Raw genomic sequence first — 27,004 nt, 5'->3', positions numbered from 1 at the left:
TGAAGGCTTATCAAAACTTCAGTGTCACATATATGACCAGGGTAGCTTAGAATTTATGATGGATGAGACGATACCCATAGGTGGATTTTCTTGTTGTCACAATGCACTTGTGGTTGAGGGTACTTCCAGACACTTTATTATTCATGCCATCATGTGCTTGTTTGTTGTTCATATTCTCAATTTAACTTAGCAACTAATATTGATGATGTCTACCACATGAGTACGGTGTCTATAAAATGAATTAGACCCCCCAATTCCTGAAGATTTTTCCCTCCTCCCATTATGCTTGTCGAGTTATTAATTTCTAATCTTTCCAAGAGATGTGTTACTGAAAGTCGCCAAAAAACAACCAGGATTTGGATAAACATGGACCAGACTAATCCAAACCATCCTAAGCGAGGCAGGTTGGTGACAAACCCCATTTGTAGGGTTTATCTTGTATTGATTTTTGGGGATTTTATCACCTTTTACCCACATTTATTCAATGAAATAGCATGGTTTTATAACTTCTCCTTTAATTGTGCTTAAGAGTGAAAACATGCTTTTTAGGTCTTAAAATAGCTAAATCTAATTCTCCTTGATTCCATTAGATACCTTGATATGTTTGTTAAGTGATTTAAGGTTTAGGAGGCAAAGATTGGATCAAGGGAATGAAGAAAGAAAGCATGAAAAGTTGGAGAACTCATGAAGAAATGAAAGAACTGGAAAGCTGTCAAGCCGACCTCTTCGCACTTAAACGACCATAACTTGAGCTACAGAGGTCCAAATGATGCGGTTCCAGTTGGGTTAGAAAGCTAACATCCGGGGCTTCGAAACGATATAAGATTTGCCATAGTTGCTACACATATGGTGGCGCACACACGCATAGTACGCGCACGCGCCGTTGCTGCCACCTGGTTCACTTAAAGCAAAACATGGCCAGCGATTTTAGAAGCCTTGTGAGCCCAATCCAACTCATTTCTGATGTTATTTAAGCCAAGGATTGAAGAGGAATCAACATACTTTTAATCATTAGCTTAGTTTAGTAATTAGAGTTAGTTTCTAGAGAGAGAAGCTCTCACTTCTCTCTAGAATTAGGATTAGGTTTAGTTCAATAATCTTAGATCTAGGTTTTAATCTTTGCTTTCTTCTACTTCTACCTTTCAATTCTTGTTGTTACATTGCAATTTCCTTTATGTTGTTCTTATGTTTTGTTGTAGACCTACTATTGTTCATTCCATTTTCTTCTTTCAATTCAATAAGAGGTAATTCATGTAGATCTTGTTTCCTTTAATTGTTGTTAATTCTTTACATTTGATTGTAGTTAGAATTAATTCTTGTGATTGATTTACTATGTTTTTCTTTTATGCCTTCCAAGTGTTTGATGAAATGCTTGGTTGGATCTTAGTATAGATTTTGTTCCTCTTGGCTATGGTAGAGTAATTAGTGACGCTTGAGTTATCTAATGTCTTTGTTGATTGATAATTAGAAGTTGCTAATTGATTTAGATACCACTAAAGCTAGTCTTTCCCTTGGGAGTTGGCTAGGACTTGTGGAATCAAGTTGATTCATCCACTTGACTTTCCTCCATTATTAGAGGTTAACTAAGTGGTAGCAATGGACAATTGTGGTCACAATCGAGGAGGATAACTAGGATAGGACTTCTAATTCTCACAACCTTGCCAAGTGCTTTTTAGTTGTTAGTTTATTTTCATTGTCATTTACATTTCATGTCTCTTATCCCAAAACCCCAAAATACAATCCATAACCAATAACAAGACACTTCATTGTAATTCCTAGGGAGAACGACCCGAGGTTCCAATACTTCGGTTTATAAATTTAGGGGTTTGTTACTTGTGACAAACAATCTTTTGTATGAAAGGATTATTGCTTGGTTTAGAAACTATACTTGCAACGAGAATTCATTTGTGAAATTCTAAACCATCAAAAATCCAATCATCAAAATGGCGCCGTTGCCGGGGAATTGCAATGGTGTTATGTTATTGGTTATTGTATATATGTGAATAGTGTGAATATGTTTGCTTTTGTTAGCTCTTGCTAGTTTTAGGATTTAATTTTCTTGCTTCTTATTTGATTTTGTTTTCATTTTCCTCTTGCTATCATGAATTCTCATGTTGGCTATGAGTGTAGTTACAATTATGTTGTAGGTGATGAGGACTATAATGAGAATGTGTATCAAGGATGGGATAACCAAAGGTGGGAGGAGCCATATGCTTATGATCAATCCTCATGGCAACAACCCCCACCAATGCACTATGAAGAAGAGCCATTCTTTGATGCATATCAATCTAATGGCTATGGAGAACTCCCTTGTGACTTTCAAGAACCACCACCATATGCCCATGAGCCATACCCTCAACATAACCTTCAACCACATTCACAAGCCTATTTTCAACAAAAACCTCCATATGATCATGATCCTTACCCACCATACCAACCTCCTTTTGAACCATATGAGCCATACATGGAACCACAATTCCAAGATTACTACTCCCAAGAACCACCTCAATACACACCACCACCTTACCAAGAAGAACCACCTTCCTATAATGAACCCTTTCTCCAAGACAATGAACCTTCTTATCCACTCCAACCTCTAATGGATGGAACCCTTGGTGTTCTTCTTCAAGGACATGAGGAGATGACAAGGGATGTGCAACAATTCATGACCGCCTTGGATGCGGTGGTAAACCGGTTAGCATCCCAACTTTTGGACACTCAAGGAACTCCCATGGCTCAAGAAGAGCATAGCATGAAGGAAAGATTGGAAACTCCGGTGGAAAAGGAGGAATGCTACTTTGTGTTAGAACAATTGGAGGAGCCTATGATTATTAAAGAAAAGGAAGAAGTGGTTGAAGACTTAGGAGATGCGGAACCTCCATGGGAAGCTAAAATCATAGAAAATCCATCCAAGAAGATTGAATTTGATGTCGAGGAGGAAAGTGCACAACCTCCAAAACAATTTTTGAATGAAGACTTGGAAAGAATGAAGCAAGAATTGAGTTCCCTTGGTGATGAAGATCATGCATCCAACCATCTTGGTGGTGAATCCTTTGAATTTGAAGAACCTTCTCCCAATGAGATAGAAAGCAATGTGGAGGTAGATTTCTCTCAACCTCCCATTTATGATTTGAGTGATGAGGAAGAGTTAGATGAAATTGATGAACAAAGGATTGGAAGTGAAGAAGCTTATGAAGAGGTGGAGATTAATAAGGAAGAACACAAGGGAGTAAAGCTTGCTAGCACGTTGGAGATACCTCTCCCCAAGCCACCACCATCCATTCTTTCATTCAAGTGGGTAAATTCCTTATACTCAAGCCTTATTATTCCCCTTGAATATGGTTTGCTTGAGATGGATGGTCAACTTAGACATATTTGTGGCTTTAAAAGCAAAAAGGAAATGGCTAGTGGTTGGAAACATTATTCTAGGCTCATTATGGTTGCATGTTCAAAGCTTAATTGTACGGTTTGGTATAGAGCTAGATTGTTTGGGTCTAAGAGAATGTTTGGTCACTTTATTGAGAATTCTAAGGTCATGCCACCCAAATGGAATAATGATAATCAACTTGAAGATGGGTGTGGAAATAAGATATGGGATCCGGGAATATATGAGGATCAATTTTGGGAGCCCATGGTTTGTGAAGAACTCCATCAAGGCTTGAAGATATTAAAATTGAAGAATTGAGCTTATTGGAGATTCAAGCATTGGTGGATGTTCAAGGATAGCTTCAAGCACAAGCCACCTTGAGAGGAGCTCCCCATAAGTCCAACTTAAGGACAATAAACAAAAGTGCTAGGTGGGAGACAACCCACCATGGTAAAATCCTTTCATTTTCTCTTTTGTATATATTGGTAGAATTAGTTTAATTTCATATTTTGTTTAGTTAGTTAAGTATGTTTGGTAGTTTAAGTATGTTAAATAAGGTTTTATGGTGTTTTGGTAGCTGTTTGGAGGTTTGGAATGCTTGGATTGGTGCAAAAACATAGAAAAAATTTTGAAAAACAGAGCACCATCCACGCGTACGCGTACATGGCGCGTACGCGCACTTACAGCATTTTTGACCATCCACGCGCGCGCGCCATGCGTGCGTACGCGTGGATTGAGAAGTTCCAACCTCCATACATTTTCCAGAGAGTTGTGCCTGCGCCGCGCCAACGTTATGCCTCTGGCACAAACCTATTTGCGCGCTCGCGCACATGACGCGTACGCGTCACTCTCGAAATAAGCCATCCGCGCGCGCGCGGCATGCGCACGTACTGATGAGCGGATAATTTATACGCTTTTTGACATTGTTTTTAGTATGTTTTTAGTAGGATCTAGTTACTTTTAGGGATGTTTTTAATAGATTTTGTGTTAAATTCACATTTCTGGACTTTACTATGAGTTTGTGTGTTTTTCTGTGATTTCAGGTATTTTCTGGCTGAAATTGAGGGACTTGAGCAGAAATCAGATTCAGAGGTTGAAAAAGGACTGCTGATGCTGTTGGATTCTGACCTCCCTGCACTCAAAGTGGATTTTCTGGAGCTACAGAACTCGAAATGGCGCGCTTCCAATTGCGTTGGAAAGTAGAAATCCAGGGCTTTCCAGCAATATATAATAGTCCATACTTTGGCCAAGAATTGACGACGTAAACTGGCGTCCAGCGCCAGAAAAGGATCCAAAACCAGAGTTGAACGCCCAAACTGGCACAAAAACTGGCGTTCAACTCCACAATTGGCCTCTGCACGTGCAACACTTAAGCTCAGCCCAAACACACACCAAGTGGGCCCCGGAAGTGGATTTATACATCAAATACTTACTCATGTAAACCCTAGTAGCTAGTTTATTATAAATAGGACCTCTTACTATTGTATTAGGCATCTTTGGATTACCTTATGATCCTTTGATCACGTTTTGGGGGCTGGCCATCTCAGCCATGCCTGAACCTTCACTTATGTATTTTCATACGGTAGAGTTTCTATACTCCATAGATTAAGGTGTGGAGCTCTGCTGTTCCTCAAAGATTAATGCAAAGTACTACTGTTTTCTATTCAATTCTTCTTATTTCTCTTCTAAGATATCCATTCGCACCCAAGAACGTGATGAAGGTGATGATTATGTGTGATGCTCATCATCCTTCTCCCTTATGAACGCGTGCCTGACAAACACTTCCGTTCTACATGAAGTAAGCTAGAATGAGTATCTCTTAGATCTCCTAACCAGAATCTTCGTGGCGTAAGCTAGAATGATGGCGGCATTCAAGAGAATCCGGAAAGTCTAAACCTTGTCTGTGGTATTCCGAGTAGGATTCAATGATTGAATGACTGTGACGAGCTCCTAACTCGCGATTGCAGGGCGTTAGTGACAGACGCAAAAGGATAGTAAATCCTATTCCAGCATGATCGAGAACCAACAGATGAATAGCCGTGCCGTGACAGGGTGCGTGAGCATATTATTCACTGAGAGGATAAGATGAAGCCATTGGCAAGGGTGATGCCTCCAGACGATTAGCCGTGCCGTGACAGGGCATTGGATCATTTTCCCGAGAGATGACCGAAAGTAGCCATTGACAGTGGTGATGTATCACATAAAGCCAGCCATGGAAAGGAGTAAGAATGATTGGATGAAGATAGCAGGAAAGCAAAGGTTCAGAGGAACGAAAAGCATCTCCATTCGCTTATCTGAAATTCCTACCAATGATTTACATAAGTATCTCTATCCCTACTTTATTATATAATATTCGAAAACACCATTATCACTTTATATCTGCCTGACTGAGATTTACAAGGTGACCATAGCTTGCTTCATACCAACAATCTCCGTGGGATTCGACCCTTACTCACGTAAGGTATTACTTGGACGACCCAGTGCACTTGCTGGTTAGTTGCATCGAAGTTGTGACAATTATGAATTAAGATCAGAGCACCAAGCTTTGGAGCCATTACCAGGATTTGTTCGAGCCTGGAGATCACAATTTCGTGCACCAAGTTTTTGGCGCCGTTGCCGGGGATTGTTTGAGTTTGGACAACTGACGGTTCATCTTGTTGCTCAGATTAGGTAATTTTCTTTTTGTTTTCTTTTCAAAAATTTTTCAAAAATCTTTCAAAAATTTTTCCTTTGTTTTCAAAAAAAAAAATGTTTTCAAAAATAAATTATTCTATGGCTTCAAAATTTTTAAGAATGAATTCTAGTGTTTCATGAAATATGTTGAATCATATCTGGCTGTAAAGCCATACCCAAACTATTTTGGGATTAGTATTCAACTAATCACTCCAGCCCATGTAATTATATGTTAAAGCTTGGCTGGCTGTTAAGCCATGCCAGACCCTTTGATTGGAGCTTTAAGACTAACATGGCAAGATTCCTGGAATTCATATTAAAAATTTTGGAATCCTTATTTTTCCTTTTTCTAAATAATTTTTCGAAAAAAATAAAATAAAAATCCAAAAAAAATTAGAAAATCATAAAAATCAAAAATATTTTTGTGTTTCTTGTTTGAGTCTTGAGTCATGTTATAAGTTTGGTGTCAATTGCATATGCATCTTGCATTTTTTCGAAAATATCACTCATTCATGGTGTTCTTCATGATCTTCAAGTTGTTCTTGGTAAGTCTTCTTGTTTGATCTTGATGATTTTTTGTTTTGTGTCTTTTCATGTTTATCATATGCATTCTTGAATTCTTAGTGTCTAAGCATTAAAGAATTCTAAGTTTGGTGTCTTGCATGTTTTCTTTGCATTAAAAATTTTTCAAAAATATGTTCTTGATGTTCATCATAACATTCATAGTGTTCTTGGTGTTCATCTTGACATTCATAGCATTCTTGCATTCATCACATGTTTTGATCTAAAAATTTCATGCATTGCATAATTTTCATGTTTTTCTCTTGCATCATAAAAATTCAAAAATCAAAAAAATATCTTTCCCTTTTTCTCTCATCAAATTCGAAAATTGAGTTGACTTTTTCAAAAAATTTTAAAATCAAGTTGTTTCTTATGAGTCAAATCAAATTTTCAAATTTGAAAATCTTATCTTTTTCAAAATCTTTTTCAAAAATCAAATCTTTTTCAAAATTCTTAGTTATTTTCGAAAATTCCAAAAATATTTTTCAAAAATATTTTTCTCATTTTAAATCATATTTTTCGAAAATAACTTAAACAATTAATGTTTTGGTTCAAAAATTTGAAGTTTGTTACTTGCTTGTTAAGAAAAATTCAAACTTTAAGTTCTAGAATCATATCTTGTGATTTCTTGTGAATCAAGTCATTAATTGTGATTTTAAAAATCAAATCTTTTCCAAAACTAATTTCAATCATATCTTTTCAAAAATATCTTCTTATCTTATCTTTTTCAAAAATATCTTTTCAAAATATCTTTTCTAACTTCCTAACTTCTTATCTTTTCAAAATTTGTTTCAACTAACTAACTAACTTTTTGTTTGTTTCTTAACTTTTTCAAAACTACCTAACTAACTCTCTCTCTCTAATTTTCGAAAATATCTCCCCTCTTTTTCAAAAATTTCTTTTTTAATTAACTAATTATTTTTATTTTTTTATTTTTGATTTCAAAAATTTTCGAAAATTACTAACATTTTTCAAAAACCATTTTCAAAAATCACTAACTCTTTTTCAAAATAATTTTCGAAAATTATTCCTCCCCCATCTCATTCTATTTATTCATTCATGTCCTAACATCTCATCTCACATTCCAATCCTCACAGTTGTGTTTCTTCCTTTACATCACATCCTTTATCTTCCCCTCTTCTTCTACTTACAAAGAGATCCCTACACTGTGGTATAAAGGATCTCTATTATTATTATCATTTTCCTGGCCATTCTTCCTTATCATATGAGCAGGAGCAAGGATAAGAACATTCTTGTGGAAGCAAATCCAGAACCTGAAAGAACTCTGAAGAGAAAATTAAGAGAAGCTAAAATACAACAATCCAGAGATAACCTTTCAGAAATTTTCGAACAGGCAGAGGAGATGGCAGGCGAAAATAATAATAATGTAAGGAAGATGCTTGGTGACTTTACTGCACCTAATTCCAATTTACATGGAAGAAGCATCTCCATTCCTGCCATTGGAGCAAACAACTTTGAGCTTAAACCTCAATTAGTTTCTCTAATGCAGCAGAACTGCAAGTTCCATGGACTTCCATCTGAAGATCCTTTTCAGTTCTTAACTGAATTCTTGCAGATATGTGATACTGTTAAGACTAATGGAATAGATCCTGAAGTCTACAGGCTCATGCTTTTCCCTTTTGCTGTAAGAGATAGAGCTAGATTATGGTTGGATTCTCAACCTAAAGACAGCCTGAACTCTTGGGATAAGCTGGTCACGGCTTTCTTAGCCAAGTACTTTCCTCCTCAAAAGCTGAGCAAGCTTAGAGCTGATGTTCAAACCTTCAGACAGAAAGAAGGTGAATCCCTCTATGAAGCTTGGGAAAGATACAAACAGTTGACCAAAAAGTGTCCTTCTGACATGCTTTCAGAATGGACCATCCTGGATATATTCTATGATGGTTTATCTGAGCTATCAAAGATGTCATTGGATACCTCTGCAGGTGGATCCATTCACCTAAAGAAAACGCCTGCAGAAGCTCAAGAACTCATTGACATGGTTGCTAATAACCAGTTCATGTACACTTCTGAAAGGAATCCTGTGAGTAATGGGACGCCTATGAAGAAGGGAGTTCTTGAAGTTGATACTCTGAATGCCATATTGGCTCAGAACAAAATATTGACTTAGCAAGTCAATATGATTTCTCAGAGTCTGCATGGAATGCAAGCTGCATCCAACAGTACTCAAGAGGCATCTTCTGAAGAAGAAGCCTATGATCCTGAGAACCCTGCAATAGCAGAGGTAAATTACTTAGGTGAACCTTATGGAAACACCTATAACTCAACATGGAGAAATCATCCAAATTTCTCATGGAAGGATCAAAAGCCTCAACAAGGCTTTAATAATGGTGGAAGAAACAGGTTTAGCAATAGCAAACCTTTTCCATCATCAACTCAGCAACAGACAGAGAACTCTGAACAAAATGCTTCTAATTTAGCAAACTTAGTCTCTGATCTATCTAAGGCCACTGTAAGTTTCATGAATGAAACAAGATCTTCTATTAGAAATCTGGAAGCACAAGTGGGCCAGCTGAGTAAAAGGATCACTGAAATCCCTCCTAGTACTCTCCCAAGCAATACAGAAGAGAATCCAAAAGGAGAGTGCAAGGCCATTGACATAAGCGCCATGGCCGAACCTAAGAGGAGAGGAGAGGACGTGAATCCCAAGGAGGAAGACCTCCTGGGACGTCCAGTGATCAATAAGGAGCTTCCCTCTGGGGAATCAAAGGACTCTGAGGCTCATCTAGAGACTATAGAGATCCCATTGAACCTCCTTATGCCCTTCATGAGCTCTGATGAGTATTTCTCTTATGAAGAGAATGAGGATGTCACTGAAGAGCAAACTGCCAAGTTTCTTGGTGCAATCATGAAGCTGAATGCCAAATTATTTGGCATTGATGCTTGGGAAGTTGAACCTCCCTTGTTCATCAATGAACTAAGTGATCTGGATCAACTGACATTGCCTCAGAAGAGACAGGATCCTGGAAAGTTCATAATCCCTTGTACCATAGGCACCATGATCTTTAAAGCTCTGTGTGACTTTGGTTCAGGAATAAACCTCATGCCCCTCTCTGTAATAGAGAAACTGGGAATCTATGAGGTGCAAGCTGCTAAAATCTCATTAGAGATGGCAGACAGCTCTAGAAAACAGGCTTATGGACAAGTAGAGGACGTGTTAGTAAAGGTTGAAGGCCTTTACATCCCTGCTGATTTCATAGTCCTGGATACTGGAAAGGAAGAGGTTGAATCCATCATCCTAGGAAGACCTTTCCTGGCCACAGCAAGAGCTGTGATTGATGTTGACAGAGGTGAAATATTCCTTCAATGGAATGAGAACTCCCTTGTGTTTAAAACTCAAGGATCTCCCTCTGCAACCATGGGGAGGAAGCAGAAAAAGCTTCTCTCCAAGCAGAGTCAACCAGAGCCCCCACAGTCAAACTCTAAGTTTGGTGTTGGGAGGCCACAACCAAACTCTAAGTTTGGTGTTGAACTCCCATATCCAAACTCTAAGTTTGGTGTTGGAGAGTCTCAACAAAGCTCTGCACATCTGTGAGGCTCCATGAGAGCTCACTGTCAAGCTATTGACATTAAAGAAGCGCTTGTTGGGAGGCAACCCAATGTTTATCTAATTCTTATTTTTATTGTTTTTCATGTTTTCTTAGGTTCATGATCAAGTGGAGTCACAAAATAAAAATAAAAATCAAAAATGGAATCAAAAACAGCAGAAGAAAAATCACACCCTGGAGGAGCATCTGCCTGGCGTTCAAACGCCAGAACATAGCATGGTTCTGGCGCTGAACGCCCAAAATGGCAACATCCTGGCGCTGAACGCCGAGAACAAGCATGGTTCTGGCGTTCAACGCCAGAAATGGCAGCAAATGGGCGTTGAACGCCCAAAATGGGCACCAACCTGGCGCTGAACGCCCAGAGTTGTGTGCAAGGGCATTTTACATGCCTAATGGGTGCAGGGATGTAAATCCTTGACACCTCCGGATCTGTGGACACCACAGGATCACCTCAAGATCTGTGGACACCACAGGATCATCTCAGAATCTGTGGACCCCACAGGATCCCCACTTTACCTCCTCATAATCCTAGTTTTTATTTCCACATCTTCTTCATCTATTCCTTCTTCTTTTGCTCGAGGGCAAGCAATATTCTAAGTTTGGTGTGGTAAAACAATTATGTAAAGGATCTATAGCTCAGTGGTAGAACATGTGGCTGCAAATCAAGAGATCCCTGAGATACCTCAGGAGATGCACTTCCCTCCACGTAATTATGGGAAGCAACTGAGGATAGAAATACCAAAAATCACTAGGAATCAAGCTACAAAGGCAAGGAAAAGACATAGAAGAGCTCAAGAACATCATTGAAACGCCATCATCACTAAGGTGGATTCATTCCTTGCTCTTATTTCTTCTGTTTTTCGTTTTTATATGTTATGTGCTTATATATGTTTGTGTCTTCATTACATGATCATTAGTAGTTAGTAACTATGTCTTAAAGATATGAATGTCCTATGAATCCATCACCTCTCTTAAATGAAAAATGTTTTAATTCAAAAGAACAAGAAGTACATGAGTTTCGAATTTATCCTTGAACTTAGCTTAATTATATTGATGTGGTGACAATGCTTCTTGTTTTCTGAATGTACGCTTGAACAGTGCATATGTCTTTTGAAGTTGTTGTTTAAGAATGTTAAATATGTTGGCTCTTGAAAGAATGATGACTAGGAGACATGTTATTTGATAATCTGAAAAATCATAAAAATGATTCTTGAAGCAAGAAAAAGCAGCAAAGAACAAAGCTTGCAGAAAAAAAAAAATATAGGCGAAAAAAAAATGTAGAAAGAAAAAGAAAAAGCAAGCAGAAAAAGCCAACAACCCTTAAAACCAAAAGGCAAGGGCAATAAAAAGGATCCCAAGGCTTTGAGCATCAGTGGATAGGAGGGCCTAAAGGAATAAAATCCTGGTCTGAGCGGCTAAACCAAGCTGTCCCTAACCATGTGCTTGTGGCGTGTAGGTGTCAAGTGAAAACTTGAGACTGAGCGGTTAAAGTCAAGGTCCAAAGCAAAAAAAGAGTGTGCTTAAGAACCCTAGACACCTCTAATTGGGGACTTTAGCAAAGCTGAGTCACAATCTGAAAAGGTTCACCCAATTATGTGTCTGTGGCATTTATGTATCCGGTGGTAATACTGGAAAACAAAGTGCTTGGGGCCACGGCCAAGACTCATAAAATAGCTGTGTTCAAGAATCATCATACTGAACTAGGAGAATCAATAACACTATCTGAACTCTGAGTTCCTATAGATGCCAATCATTCTGAACCTCAATGGATAAAGTGAGATGCCAAAACTATTCAAGAGGCAAAAAGCTATAAGTCCCGCTCATATGATTGAAGCTCTGTTTCATTGATAGTTTGGAATTTATAGTATATTCTATTCTTTTTATCCTATTTTGATTTTCAGTTGCTTGGGGACAAGCAACAATTTAAGTTTGGTGTTGTGATGAGCGGATAATTTATACGCTTTTTGACATTGTTTTTAGTATGTTTTTAGTAGGATCTAGTTACTTTTAGGGATGTTTTTAATAGATTTTGTGTTAAATTCACATTTCTGGACTTTACTATGAGTTTGTGTGTTTTTCTGTGATTTCAGGTATTTTCTGGCTGAAATTGAGGGACTTGAGCAGAAATCAGATTCAGAGGTTGAAAAAGGACTGCTGATGCTGTTGGATTCTGACCTCCCTGGACTCAAAGTGGATTTTCTGGAGCTACAGAACTCGAAATGGCGCGCTTCCAATTGCGTTGGAAAGTAGAAATCCAGGGCTTTCCAGCAATATATAATAGTCCATACTTTGGCCAAGAATTGACGACGTAAACTGGCGTCCAGCACCAGAAAAGGATCCAAAACCAGAGTTGAACGCCCAAACTGGCACAAAAACTGGCGTTCAACTCCACAATTGGCCTCTGCACGTGCAACACTTAAGCTCAGCCCAAACACATACCAAGTGGGCCCCGGAAGTGGATTTATACATCAAATACTTACTCATGTAAACCCTAGTAGCTAGTTTATTATAAATAGGACCTCTTACTATTGTATTAGGCATCTTTGGATTACCTTATGATCCTTTGATCACGTTTTGGGGGCTGGCCATCTCGGCCATGCCTGAACCTTCACTTATGTATTTTCATACGGTAGAGTTTCTACACTCCATAGATTAAGGTGTGGAGCTCTGCTGTTCCTCAAAGATTAATGCAAAGTACTACTGTTTTCTATTCAATTCTTCTTATTTCTCTTCTAAGATATCCATTCGCACCCAAAAACGTGATGAAGGTGATGATTATGTGTGACGCTCATCATCCTTCTCCCTTATGAACGCGTGCCTGACAAACACTTCCGTTCTACATGAAGTAAGCTAGAATGAGTATCTCTTAGATCTCCTAACCAGAATCTTCGTGGCGTAAGCTAGAATGATGGCGGCATTCAAGAGAATCCGGAAAGTCTAAACCTTGTCTGTGGTATTCCGAGTAGGATTTAATGATTGAATGACTGTGACGAGCTCCTAACTCGCGATTGCAGGGCGTTAGTGACAGACGCAAAAGGATAGTAAATCCTATTCCAGCATGATCGAGAACCAACAGATGAATAGCCGTGCCGTGACAGGGTGCGTGAGCATATTATTCACTGAGAGGATAAGATGAAGCCATTGGCAAGGGTGATGCCTCCAGACGATTAGCCGTGCCGTGACAGGGCATTGGATCATTTTCCCGAGAGATGACCGAAAGTAGCCATTGACAGTGGTGATGTATCACATAAAGCCAGCCATGGAAAGGAGTAAGAATGATTGGATGAAGATAGCAGGAAAGCAAAGGTTCAGAGGAACGAAAAGCATCTCCATTCGCTTATCTGAAATTCCTACCAATGATTTACATAAGTATCTCTATCCCTACTTTATTATATAATATTCGAAAACACCATTATCACTTTATATCTGCCTGACTGAGATTTACAAGGTGACCATAGCTTGCTTCATACCAACAATCTCCGTGGGATTCGACCCTTACTCACGTAAGGTATTACTTGGACGACCCAGTGCACTTGCTGGTTAGTTGCATTGAAGTTGTGACAATTATGAATTAAGATCAGAGCACCAAGCTTTGGAGCCATTACCAGGATTTGTTCGAGCCTGGAGATCACAATTTCGTGCACCACGTACGCGCGGATTTCCTTCCTTCACCACATTTCTTTTCTTCTCCTCTTTCTATTTCTTTCCTTCTCCTTTCTCCTACTCCTCATCCAACACTTCCAAACACCATTGACAACCATTTATTTTAGTTAACAAATTAGTTATTTAGTTAGTTGATTGGTTAGTTTTAGTTTAGTTTTCACTTTATTTTCTCTCTTTTCATCATAAGTGTTGGAGTATTGACTTTGTTTACTATACATTGCTATATCCCTTATTGCCCAAATGCTATTTTAGCATGAATGTTTTTAGATAATCTTTTTTGGATTCTATGATTGAGGTTATATTTTGTTACTTGGTTTTGAGTTCTTCATGCTTACCTTTTGAAAAATACCAAGTGATGAGAATTGTCTTCGAGCTTATAACTCTTTCGAATTGCATGTTGTAGCTAGCCACCATGTGATTTGGATCCTTTTCCCTTGATTAGGCAATCTCTTGATGGATAATGTTGAGCATTTACCTTAATGCTTTGTATTTCATGATTATATCCATCCATATGTTTGACTTGAATGCTTTCATGCTTCTCTAATGCTTGTCTTACCTTACAAGCTTACTTAAAGCATCTCAAGCACACTAGGATAAATGAAGTGCATGCTTCTTTTGTGACATAGCTTTTATGCTAATGTGTATTCTAAACCGCGCAATTTAGAATTCACACACCTAATATTTCTTAATGTCACACTAATTCACTCACCTCATTCTAGTGATTTACCTCATTCCAACAATGTATGCTTCCTTGCTTTTATATCTTCTCATCTTATAGTGTTATATTTTTGTTTTTCATAACGAATGCACCACAAGCAACCATGGAAGCGGAAGAAAGAACACATAGCAATCCGGAGAGTCGTCGTACCCCCTTGCTCATCTTCGAGTGCACCGAGGACGGTGCAAACTTTTAAGTGTGGGGAGGTCGTCCGACCGATCGGCAATCTTGGGTGACAAATTTCTAACTCCAATACTTTTGCATTTCATTTTAGGTTCTTAGGATTTTTACTTTCATTTTCTTATTTTTGCATATGTATACACAATAAGCTTAGTCAAAATAATGAAATTTTTCAAGGATTTCTATCTATAGGGCACCTCAATTGATTTGAGTGAAAACTTTTCATAGAACTTGCTTGAATTATATATATTATGGATCATGTTTTGAGCTAAGAACACAAGCTTGTGAGACTTGAGCCTAATGGTGTGGTTACATCTTACAACCACTTATTTTTCCTTCTTGTGTGCATTATTCTCTTTCTATGATTGTAATCTTTGATTTGTTTGATTCTTTATGTCCATTATTTTGTGTATTCATGCATTTATATGATTGAGGCCATCATTTCATTAGCTCACTTACCCAAATAGCCTACCTTTTATCTTCCTTTGTTAGCCAAATTTGAGCCTACGCTTAACCCACTTATTCTTATTTTAGCACATTACAAGCCTTAAAGCGAAAAACAATAATTGTCCCTTAATTTGGATCTTTGATTAGCTTAGGCTAGTGTGTGTGAGTATCATTCAAGTGTGAGAACCTTGGGACATTGGGTGAATAAAAGGGTAGTTTTGTATTTTTGTTGTAAATATTGGGAATTGGGTACATGCTCATGTATTGATTAAATGTATAGACCTTATGCATTGGTACTCTTGTATATAGTTTGAAAGAAAAAAAATGAGAAAAACAAAAAAAAAATATATATATATATATATATGAAAAGTATAGAAAAAATGGAAAAAGAAAGAAAAAGAAAAAGAAAGAAATAATAAGGGGACAAAATGCCCCAAAGTGAAGCTCAATAAGATCAATGCATATGAGTTGTGAAATGAAAAGAAAATGCATGAGTATGTGAAAAAGTGAAAAATGGGTAGCTAGATTAGAACTTAATTGTATAGGATGTCATAGGTTAGGTGGGAAGTTTAAGCTTATCAAAGATTCAAATTTCAAGTCCACTTGACCAAATATGCATCCTACCTTGACCCTAGCCCCACTACAACCAAAGAAAAGACCTCATGATATATGTATGCATGCATGAAGTATTTGTTGATTGTTAGAAGAAAAACAAATCTTGGAAAGCATGAAATAGAGGAGAATTGAGTGAATCATCCCTAAACACTTGAGCGAATAGAGTGCAAACACATCCGGTGAGGGTTTGGTGCTCAATTACATGTTTTCACCTATGATCATAATTTTCATGCAAGTTTGTAAAAATATTTAATAACTCAATTCAATTGTGGATTAGACTTGCTAGTCCTTAGCCCTTGTGCATATATGTTTCTTGGGAATTGATTTATTTTGACCAAGCACTTGCATTCATTTAGATAGTTGCATATAGGTAGATTGCATTTAGTTAGTTTCCATTGAATAAATGTTGATACCCTTTGTTTCTCTCTTGGCTTGAGCATGAGGACATGCTTGGTTTAAGTGTGGGAAGGTTGACAAACCCCATTTGTAGGGTTTATCTTGTATTGATTTTTGGGGATTTTATCACCTTTTACCCACATTTATTCAATGAAATAGCATGGTTTTATAACTTCTCCTTTAATTGTGCTTAAGAGTGAAAACATGCTTTTTAGGTCTTAAAATAGCTAAATCTAATTCTCCTTGATTCCATTAGATGCCTTGATATGTTTGTTAAGTGATTTAAGGTTTAGGAGGCAAAGATTGGATCAAGGGAATGAAGAAAGAAAGCATGAAAAGTTGGAGAACTCATGAAGAAATGAAAGAACCGGAAAGCTGTCAAGCCGACCTCTTCGCACTTAAACGACCATAACTTGAGCTACAGAGGTCCAAATGATGCGGTTCCAATTGGGTTAGAAAGCTAACATCCGGGGCTTCGAAACGATATAAGATTTGCCATAGTTGCTACACATATGGTGGCGCGCACGCGCCGTTGCTGCCACCTGGTTCACTTAAAGCAAAACGTGGCCAGCGATTTTAGAAGCCTTGTGGGCCCAATCCAACTCATTTCTGATGTTATTTAAGCCAAGGATTGAAGAGGAATCAACATACTTTTAATCATTAGCTTAGTTTAGTAATTAGAGTTAGTTTCTAGAGAGAGAAGCTCTCACTTCTCTCTAGAATTAGGATTAGGTTTAGTTCAATAATCTTAGATCTAGGTTTTAATCTTTGCTTTCTTCTACTTCTACCTTTCAATTCTTGTTGTTACATTGCAATTTCCTTTATGTTGTTCTTATGTTTTGTTGTAGACCTACTATTGTTCATTCCATTTTCTTCTTTCAATTCAATAAGAGGTAATTCATGTAGATCTTGTTTCCTTTAATTGTTGTTAATTCTTTACATTTGATTGTAGTTAGAATTAATTCTTGTGATTGATTTACTATGTTTTTCTTTTATGCCTTCCAAGTGTTTGATGAAATGCTTGGTTGGATCTTAGTATAGATTTTGTTCCTCTTGGCTATGGTAGAGTAATTAGTGACGCTTGAGTTATCTAATGTCTTTGTTGATTGATAATTAGAAGTTGCTAATTGATTTAGATACCACTAAAGCTAGTCTTTCCCTTGGGAGTTGGCTAGGACTTGTGGAATCAAGTTGATTCATCCACTTGACTTTCCTCCATTATTAGAGGTTAACTAAGTGGTAGCAATGGACAATTGTGGTCACAATCGAGGAGGATAACTAGGATAGGACTTCTAATTCTCACAACCTTGCCAAGTGCTTTTTAGTTGTTAGTTTATTTTCATTGTCATTTACATTTCATGTCTCTTATCCCAAAACCCCAAAATACAATCCATAACCAATAACAAGACACTTCATTGTAATTCCTAGGGAGAACGACCCGAGGTTCCAATACTTCGGTTTATAAATTTAGGGGTTTTGTTACTTGTGACAAACAATCTTTTGTATGAAAGAATTATTGCTTGGTTTAGAAACTATACTTGCAACGAGAATTCATTTGTGAAATTCTAAACCATCAAAAATCCAATCATCAGTTGGTCACACCAGAGGACTTGCCCCAATGTGGTGATGCATCTAGATTGGCGAGCAATGCTTAAAGTCCTTATGTTGTTAATTTTATATGTACTTGTGGTTGATTTATTATTGGATTTATTGTTGACATTACGAGTACTTTTGTTTTTAGTTAGAATTAATTTCTTAAATCCCAAGAAACAACGTTGTTGGCATTATGATGGGGTGATGCGTCGATTCATGGCAAAGAAAATTGCTCTGCCTCAGCAAGTCATACCTTAATTCTACGATGCAAGACAAATATGGGAGAAAAGATATGCTAAAATTAACTACAACATATAATCTGCGTAAAGAAACTCAACATTAGAAGGCATGAGTGGTCCCAAATCAAACTGAAAATGTATTAGGATCAATTATTACTCGTTGCAAATTCTATCAGAATCCAAATATAAAAAAGTTTGCTTTAGCGCCACATTCTCTCTTTATTGCACGCTCCAGCAGTGCTCGCCTCATGTGTGCGCCTCAACCATGCTCCTCGTGGTCACATTGCTCCCATGCTTTTCTCTAGTTTCGACGGTGAGCACAAAATAAGAAGAAGTGGCTCCAATAGAAGTGAAGAAAAAAGGTGTGAGGTGGTGTGAGAAGGAGAGGCAAAGAGAGGAGGTTGATACAGTGCCATAGAATAATAATAATAATAAGAGAAAATTTCAGTCCCCTCTTTTACGAGATGCTAAAATGACACTCCCCTCCCTTCTATTTATAAAATGTACATTCTCCTCCCTTATAACTTTTAAAAAACCTCCTCTTTAATCCATTTTAAATTTTTTATATTAACTAATGTTAACTTTATCCATTTTTCAAGAAAAAATAAATTATTTTTTACAAAAATATCCTTTAGCAAAAAATTTATTTTTTTGTCATTAAATTTTGCTTATCAAAATATCTTTTAATAAATTATTTTTTATTGATTAAATTATATTTTTACCAAAATATTTTTTAAAAAATTTAATAATTAAATTATTTTTTTAAGAGACCCTTCAATAATTTTTTTAATTATTAAATTATGATTTTACCAAAATTTTTGTTAACAATTTTTTTATATTTTACTATTAATTTTTCGATATCAATGTATATTATTTAAATATTAAATAAAAAAATCTTACCATTGTTAATATGTATAACAATTAATATATATTGATATTAAAAAATAATCTTACTAAAATTTTTTTAATATTAAAATAATATATATTGATATCGAAAAATTAATAGTAAAATATAAAAAAATTGTTAACAAATATTTTGGTAAAATCATAATTTAATAATTAAAAAAATTATTGAAGGTTATCTTAGAAAAAAATAATTTAATTATTAAATTTTTCTAAAAATATTTTGGTCAAAATATAATTTATTCAATAAAAAAATAATTTATTAAAAGGTATTTTGATAAGTAAAATTTAATGAAAAAAATAAAATTTTTGCTAAAAGACTTTTTTTGTAAAAAATATTTTATTTTTTTAAAAATAGATAAAGTTAACATTAGTTAATACAAAAAATTTAAAATGATTTAAAGAGGAGGTTTTTTAAAAGTTATAAGGGAGGGAAATGTATATTTTATAAATAGCGGGGAAAAAAGTGTCATTTTAGCATCTCGCAAGAAAAGTGAATGAAATTTTCTCTAATAATAATAATAATAATAATAATAATAATAATAAGAGCTGCTACCTATTAATAATTAGAAATTGCTCACGTTAATGTTGTTGTAATATTAATATTGTGTGTCCTAAAAGAGTATCCGGGACTGGTGAGGTCTGTGATGACATGGAAAGGGTGGATAAAGGTTGACCAACCAATACTTGTTGACACTTGACATTTGGCAAGAGAATTATGAAGGAAGGATAGTTAATCAGCATGAAAATCGAATAAGTTATGGGAATTCATTGGAATGTTACTGTGAGGGGTATAAATGAAATTTGGACACCAAAAAATTAAGCTTATGTTATGGAACCTAGATTTAGGTAAAAAAAAAAAAAAAAGGGGGATAAAACAACATCAATAGGCCTCAAAAAATTGTAGAGTCTATAAATTTTAATGGTGATTTATTTTTTTGTTACCTCAATATTAAATAAGTAACATCAATAAAAAATAACAAATTTATAATTCTTGAGTGGGAAAAAGAAAAAAAAAAACTAGAAGAACAAATTTATTCGAGTAAATAGTAAAAACTAAAAAAAATTGTTAAATAGATGTTTGAGATGAATTTTTTTTTTAAAATGAAGTGATTTATATTGAGACACAAACTTTGAATAATTTTTTATCAATTATATATTAATATTGGGGTTTAGATTTTAAGTTTTTCTTGTATAATTTTTTTTTTCTTATTGTTATATAAGAATTTAGAATTTTAAATTTAGGATTTTAAATTTTTCTCCTTTTATAGAATTTATGGAAGAGATTTATTTTTAAAAGCGTTTACATATACAGAATATTTGCATAAAAATAATTCACAGATATCCCAAAAATATTTTTCACTCCATACGAAATTTCATGTTATGTATTTGCTGACGCTATATAGTCAATGGAGTCTAACAATTTAGTATAGAAGAAAGGCAATATCTCGATGCATGTTTTAAAATTGTGTAAATAATTGGTTTATGAAAAAACCGTTTGATATGAGCAAACTTAACTAAAGTGATATAATTGCGTAGAATTTGATTGATTTGAGATGATTTGTAAAATTTAAATATTGTCTGAATTAGAAAACAAACTCATCTCGATGAGATATTTTTTTTTTATTACGATTGACAGATTCATTCTTGACATAGCATACTCTTTTTTGGTGACTAAACAAGGAAAGAAACAAAGCAAAAACTATTCTAAATCCGAGCGGATGATTCGTTGGAGATCAACACTAGGCTCAGACCAAATAACATGATTAGAGTTACTCTTGGCACCATATTTAGCCATCCAATCCGCAGCTCTATTTGCTTCTCGGGACACCCATTCAACGTGAACAAGCCAAGGACGAGATAAAAGCTCCTGAATCTTGTGAACCAAATCTGTTACTTCAAATGGATACCCACTTGTAAGCTCATGCATGATGGGCAGAATGTCAAGGCAATCTGTTTCACATATAATATCCCTCAAACCGCAATCCCAAGCTAAAACCAGCCCCCTCCAAGCAGCAAATAATTCACATCTGATTATAGACCAAGGGGGAATGCTTCCAGAGCAGCCTGAGATCCAATCTCCCTTAGAATCTCTAATAATACACCCAAATCCCGCTAAATTTGAATCCATATACAAGCTTGCATCACAATTAACTTTAAAACTATTGCCTACCGGTGGTTCCCAACACAGGCAATTTCGGAGAGACCTAAAGGCATTGCTTCGATTCCTGTAAACCTGTAAGTCCTTGGCGGTAATTCTGGCCAAGGCAACAACCTTATGGTCTGTCCAAGGGTTGTCAGTGTTGAATATGTCATTGCACCTATGTCTCCATACCCACCAAAGTCCTGCACCAAAGGACGCCTCATTGTTAGCCAAGGCCTTCCGAAACCACTCTTCAAGAGCAGTACCAGCCGTCGAGTCCAGGATACTAGGATCCAACATATACCAGATTGCCTTTGATCGTTCACAGTCTCTAAGGCAATGCTCCATAGTCTCCTGCGCCTTGTTACATCTCTTACACATATCTGAAGAAGCTAAATGCCGCTTGAATCGAAAGGTCTCAGTTGGTAGAGCATCATGTAAGCTAAGCCACATAGTAAATTTGAACTTCTCTGGAATGTTTGTGTTCCACAATCAGTTCCAATTACTGTTAGCATTCCAATTTAATGTTTTCTTTAATAACCATCTGTAACCCTCCCTTGCACTATACTTTTTTGTTGCTGCAGGCCACCACTCCCACTGTGGCTCCAACTCAGTCAAACTAGGATATCTCAGACCACAAATAAACTGCTTAATCTCATGCGGAATAGGCGTGGTAAGACTATCAACCTCCCAAGACACCCCTTTCCACAAGTCAGCCACCATGAAATCTGATTCAGAAATATGTACATAAGGAACAAGGTTGCAAAGCTTACCAAAAGGAGTCCACTCATCATACCAAACTGATTTGTGGACATCTCCAATATTCCAATGAAGCCCTTCCTTGAGATGCTCATAGGCACTAACAATGTTCTTCCAGGTAGCCGATGAAGAATTTCTACTGTTTCCGTTCATACCAGATTGATTCCTGAGATATTTATGCTTCAGAACCTGCACCCATAACTTCTCACTATTATTTAGACAATCCCATACTAACTTTCCCAGAAGCGCCATGTTAGCACAGGAAGTATCCCTAATACCCAATCCTCCTGCCTTTTTAGGAGTTATGGCGACCTCCCACCTGACCAGAGGCAGCCCTTTTCCAGTCGCTTGACCTTTCCACAAGAATTGTCTCATCAAGGAATCAATTTTACTACATGCATACTTCGGGAGAAGAGAAATTTGCATTTCATAAACTGGGATAGAGGCCATAACCGATTTAACAAGACAAAGCCTCCCTGCCTTATTCAGTAGGCGTCCTTTCCAACTGGAGAGCTTTCTCGAAATTTTTTCAATAATCTCCTGAGCCGTCTTCCTGGAAGCTCTGGCATGACCGATGTTAATTCCCAGGTATTTACCCAAATCATTGCAGAACCGGATGTTAGAGACCCCTGAGAGAACCTCTTTTCTCCTCTCCGACACCCTCTTGGAACATTGGGCCTTTGACTTATGAAGATTTACCTTTAAACCTGACGCTCTAGAAAACAAGTCCAAACAATGCATGACCTCTATTACTTGAGCTTTTGATGCCTTACAGAAAAGCAAAAGATCATCTGCAAACATCAAATGAGAGAGTCGTGGTCCATTCCTAGAAACCGCAACTGGGTTCCACAAACCTTGGGAAACTCTATGAGAGATAAAGCAGGCAAGCATTTCCATACAGAGTACAAATAGATAAGGAGACATAGGATCTCCTTGCCTCAACCCTCTCTTCGGATTGAAATTTTGGAGCCTGTTCCCATTCCACAAAACTGCCAACGAAGAGGAAGTCACACAATTCAATATAAGATTAATGGTAGCCTTTGGAAACCCAAACCGGACCAAAGTAGCTTCTAGAAAACGCCAGTCTACCCTGTCATAAGCTTTTTCCAAATCAATCTTGAATGCCATGGTCCCTTTTCGAGACTTGGTGTTCCTCATGAAGTGCATAATCTCTTGAGCAATGATAATATTCTCTGTGGTTCCTCTTCCTGGAATGAACCCTCCTTGCAAAGGACCAATGATCTCCGACAGGAAAGGTCTGAACCTGTTAACTAGAACCTTTGTGACAATTTTATAAATTACATTACATAAGCTAATAGGCCGAAACTCTCGTAAGGAAGAGGGAACTTCCACTTTAGGAATTAGAACAATGAGAGTATCGAAAATAGCCGCATTCAATGGCTCACCCTCAAAGGCTCGCTTGACCAATCTACACACATCGTTGCTAAGAGAGTCCCAGAACTCTTTGTAGAAAATTGCTTGAAATCCATCTGGCCCTGGGGCTTTAAATGAACTCATGGTCATCACAGCTCTTTTAACCTCTTCAGACGTCACCGGTTCCACTAACTTTCGACAAGCCTCAGTACTAAGAGACGGGCAAGGAAAAGGCCCCATGGCGTCCAGGTCAATATCCTCCCTTGTAGAAAAGAGCTTTTGAAAGAAAGAATTTGCCGCCAGTTCTAGAGTCGTAGTCTCCGTGGTCCAAGACCCATCCTCCAAAAATAACCCATGAATTTTGTTCCTCTTTCTCCTGATAACTGTCTGCAGATGAAAAAATTTTGTATTTCTGTCTCCACATCTCACCCATTGTTCTCTAGATTTTTGATACCACAACAACTCTTCTTGAAGAAGGACAGCATTCAGTTCCTGATGCAAAACTTGCTCTTTGATCCTAAGCTGTTGATCCTCCCGACTTTCCAGAGTAATCTGAACGTCATTCAAAAGCCTCTCCAACTCCCTTTTCTTAACAAAAATATTGCCAAAAACCTTTTTATTGAAGCTAGTTGCATCTTTTTGAACCTCCAACAAACATTTAACTACATCCGGAGCTCCTCTATTCCAAGCTGTATCAACAACATTCCTAAAAAGAGGATGAGTCATCCACGCAGCCTGGAATCTGAACGGACGATGGCCCTTAGTAGCCCTCTTTGCCATCTTGCACCTAGTGAATAATGGGCAATGATCAGAGTGAAGGCGCGCCAGCACCTCAGTATAAGCCTCTGGAAACATTAGTCGCCAGTCCTGGTTGATGACTGCTCTATCAAGCTTCTTGGCCACCTGCACCCCACCTTTCACCTTCCTGTACCAAGTGAATCTTCTCCCAATAGCCCCCATATCAAACAGCCCACAATCCTCCAATGTTTCCGCAAATTGTTCTGCTCTGGCAAGTCTAAATTGCCCCCCTCTAACTTCACTCTGCAACAAAACATCATTAAAGTCCCCTAACACAATCCAAGGTCCGTGGATCATATTAGCAATCCTTGTCAAGTCACCCCACAGTTCTTTACGCCGATGTATATGCGGATTAGCATACACCGCACTACAGTAACTAGATGTATTGCCCATAGTGATTTCAAAACTGATACATTGATCAACTACATCCAATACTCTCACAGAAATATTTGAATTAGAACATAGAACCCAGATACCCCCACTATGACCATTAGCCTCAACAATACCAACACCCTGGTAACCTAGATTATTCCAAAAAGATTTCATCCTCTCGAAAGCAATATGGGTTTCAAACAGAATGAAAAAAGTAGGATGAAATTTATTCGCTAACTCCTTACTATGAACCCGGGCCAATTTATTAGAGGCACCTCTAATATTCCAAAATAGAAAGCTTAAATCTAAATAATCCATAAAACAATTTGTATTGTAAAAAGGACCAACCTCAGCTGAAGTCCCTAACGAGATGATGAAGATCCACCATCATATCCCCCTGAGCCTTGCTTGTCCTTGTTCGGTTGTTGCCCGGTCTGTCTGTGTCCCTCCACTGACAACCCTTCCAATTTGCCGATTTGCTGCTTGCTGGTGTCGCCAAGGCAGTCCGGAGTCGACGGCGAATTCTGCAAAGAAGAAGGGCGCAACCTCTTGTGTCCGTTTTTGATAATGGCAGTGAAAGTCGGCACCGCAACGGAGACAGATTTGCCCTTCACCCCTTGCTGTTTGGAAGATGCCATGCGTGCCTTAGATCTGCTAACCGACCCGGTCTTCACCCCTGATTCGGCTCCTCTCATACGTAGCCCAAAGTCACGGTTCTGGTCCAATTTCTGATTTGAGCGCACCGGCATTTTATCTTTAGATGTTTGTTGGGCTTTGTTTGATTGACTCAATTTTCCTCTCCTTTTGCCGCTGACTTTGGTCCAGCCAGTCTCATTTTCCAAATGTTGGGACCCCACTTCCTTCCCATGCAACGTATCATCTAATTCCTCCCCAATTTCTGCAACTATCACTGACTCTTTGGGATTGCATCCAAATTCAAAAATTTTCTCTTTTGAAGCTTCCTGTGGCTGCACCACCCGGGCTGCCGTCTCGGTCACTGATGTTTCCTTTCGATCCACCCTTTCCGAATCTATTAGGGTCATTCTGCAGTCAGTTGCTGGATGCCCGAAACAATTGCACTTGTCACAAATAAGGTGTAAGCATTCATACTCCACCTTATATTCAAACTCATCGACAATCACACTCCGGACCACCGGCAAACCAAGATTAATTTGCACGCAAGCCCGAGCAAATTTTCCCCTTTCCGCCAACTTAGTAGCCAGATCCACCTTGACTGGTCTTCCCACAGCAGAAGCGATTCTCATCATGGCTTTATCCTGATAGTACCATATGCTCAAACCAGAGATTCGAATCCAAACCATAGTCTCCCCGAAAGTGTCCTCACAAGGTTTAAAATTCGGTGTCCATGGCTTGACCGCAATATAGTGACCGAAGATCATCCATGGCCCCCCTAGTAAAACCTTCTCTCGATCGTCCATGCGATCAAATTTAACGAGGAAGTACCCAAAACCCACATCCAAGATTTCATATCCACCGGTGATCCTCCATACCCCTTTCAATTTATGAAACATGGCCGTGTAACTAAGGTTTTTTCCAAGAACCTTAATCACAATTGCTTCCTTGTATGGTTGAGAAAGGATGTTCCTAGCCTCTTCGGAGAAGCAAACTCTTGGAGGCATAGGATCTCCTTGTTTTCCAGTGACCACTGCCATGGAATCCTCATCTAGAGCTTCAGCCCGATTTATCCCTGTGGCTACCGTAGAACCAATAACCTTGTCACGGAACGAAATCTTGGAAGTCACCCTGGAACTAAGGTCGCCCTTACTTGATCCCTCCTTCACACCTGATGCAAACCCTCCCACACTCTCCCCCTTATCTCTTTCGATGGCATGGCCATCTTCTTCACCGTGTTTCACCCTCAAACGCTCTCTCCCGCTCTCTCCTTCTCTCATTCTCTCTGAGTACGGAGTACGTACTCTTTCTCTGCTAGGGTTTTTTTTTTCTTTTTCCCCTGGCTCGCCCTTTTTGTCTCTAATATTTGCTATCTTAAAAAACATTCATAATGTTTAAGTTTACATAGCATACTCTAATTATTCGGGTTTAGTTCTAATTTTGATTAAAATTATTTTTTATACTAGTATTAATTAAAAGTTTTTCTTAATGTATTAATATTGAGTTGTTGAAAATTAAATAATATAACATGAATTGACAATAAAATTATTTTAGATTTATTTGTTTAAAACAATTTTTTTTAAATAATTTTTTTGCTTAACATTTTTTACTATCAAATAATTTAAATAATTCGTATTAGTTTGTACTTTGTAGTCCCGTGATAAGTTGAAGAAATAAAATCATTCAAACGGTAAGTAATTAGAATGATATCCAAATTTTTCAATACAAGAATTAAAATGGTAAAGTGTAATGATTTATTATCTTATTTTTTTTGTTTATTTTAAAATTAAAAAAACCAAAAATAGGATAATAAATAATTTTGTTTATTATGCAAATTGTAAAGTATAATGATTTGTTGTCTTATTTTTTGTTTATTTTAAAATAAAAAGAAAACCAAAAATAGGATAATACATAATTTTGTTTATTCTAAAAATTGTAAAGTATAATTTTGTTTGCTCTTTTTGTTTTTTCAATTTTTAGAATAAACAAAAAAAAATTTATACA

General features: G+C 37.2%; 2 protein-coding genes and 1 non-coding gene across 3 annotated transcripts; all 3 read right to left on the bottom strand.

Moving 5' to 3' along the window:
- Positions 1-8,360: 8,360 nt before the first annotated feature.
- LOC148555428 (small nucleolar RNA R71) lies at positions 8,361-8,468 on the bottom strand. The gene has a single exon (XR_015887301.1). It is a non-coding gene; the product is annotated as a small nucleolar RNA R71 (small nucleolar RNA).
- A 14,293-nt stretch (positions 8,469-22,761) lies between these two features.
- Positions 22,762-24,541, bottom strand: LOC148555427 (uncharacterized). The gene is made up of 3 exons (XM_088490650.1): positions 23,652-24,541; positions 23,126-23,408; positions 22,762-22,812 (listed from the first exon to the last, which is right to left on the bottom strand). The coding sequence occupies exons 1-3, from the start codon at positions 24,539-24,541 to the stop codon at positions 22,762-22,764; spliced, it is 1,224 nt and encodes a 407-aa protein (XP_088346776.1).
- A 188-nt stretch (positions 24,542-24,729) lies between these two features.
- LOC148555426 (uncharacterized) lies at positions 24,730-26,280 on the bottom strand. The gene has a single exon (XM_088489807.1). The coding sequence runs from the start codon at positions 26,278-26,280 to the stop codon at positions 24,730-24,732; it is 1,551 nt and encodes a 516-aa protein (XP_088345933.1).
- Between the last annotated feature and the right edge of the window lie 724 nt (positions 26,281-27,004).

The sequence above is a fragment of the Arachis ipaensis genome, chromosome B6 (genome assembly GCF_059453495.1).
Source record: "Arachis ipaensis isolate K30076 ecotype BB chromosome B6, ASM5945349v1, whole genome shotgun sequence".
Lineage (NCBI taxonomy): Eukaryota > Viridiplantae > Streptophyta > Magnoliopsida > Fabales > Fabaceae > Arachis > Arachis ipaensis.
The sequence above is the reverse complement of the archived record's forward strand: the minus strand, read 5'-3'. Positions and strand labels throughout refer to the sequence as shown.

Coding starts and splice junctions, on each gene's coding strand:
- LOC148555427 (XM_088490650.1), bottom strand. CDS start 24,541: ATGAAATCTTTTTGGAATAATCTAGGTTACCAGGGTGTTGGTATTGTT. Junction 23,409..23,651: donor CTTCAAGAAGAGTTGTTGTG/GTATCAAAAATC, acceptor CCCGTCTCTTAG/TACTGAGGCTTGTCGAAAGT. Junction 22,813..23,125: donor GGCCTATTAGCTTATGTAAT/GTAATTTATAAA, acceptor CTTCGTTGGCAG/TTTTGTGGAATGGGAACAGG.
- LOC148555426 (XM_088489807.1), bottom strand. CDS start 26,280: ATGAGAGAAGGAGAGAGCGGGAGAGAGCGTTTGAGGGTGAAACACGGT.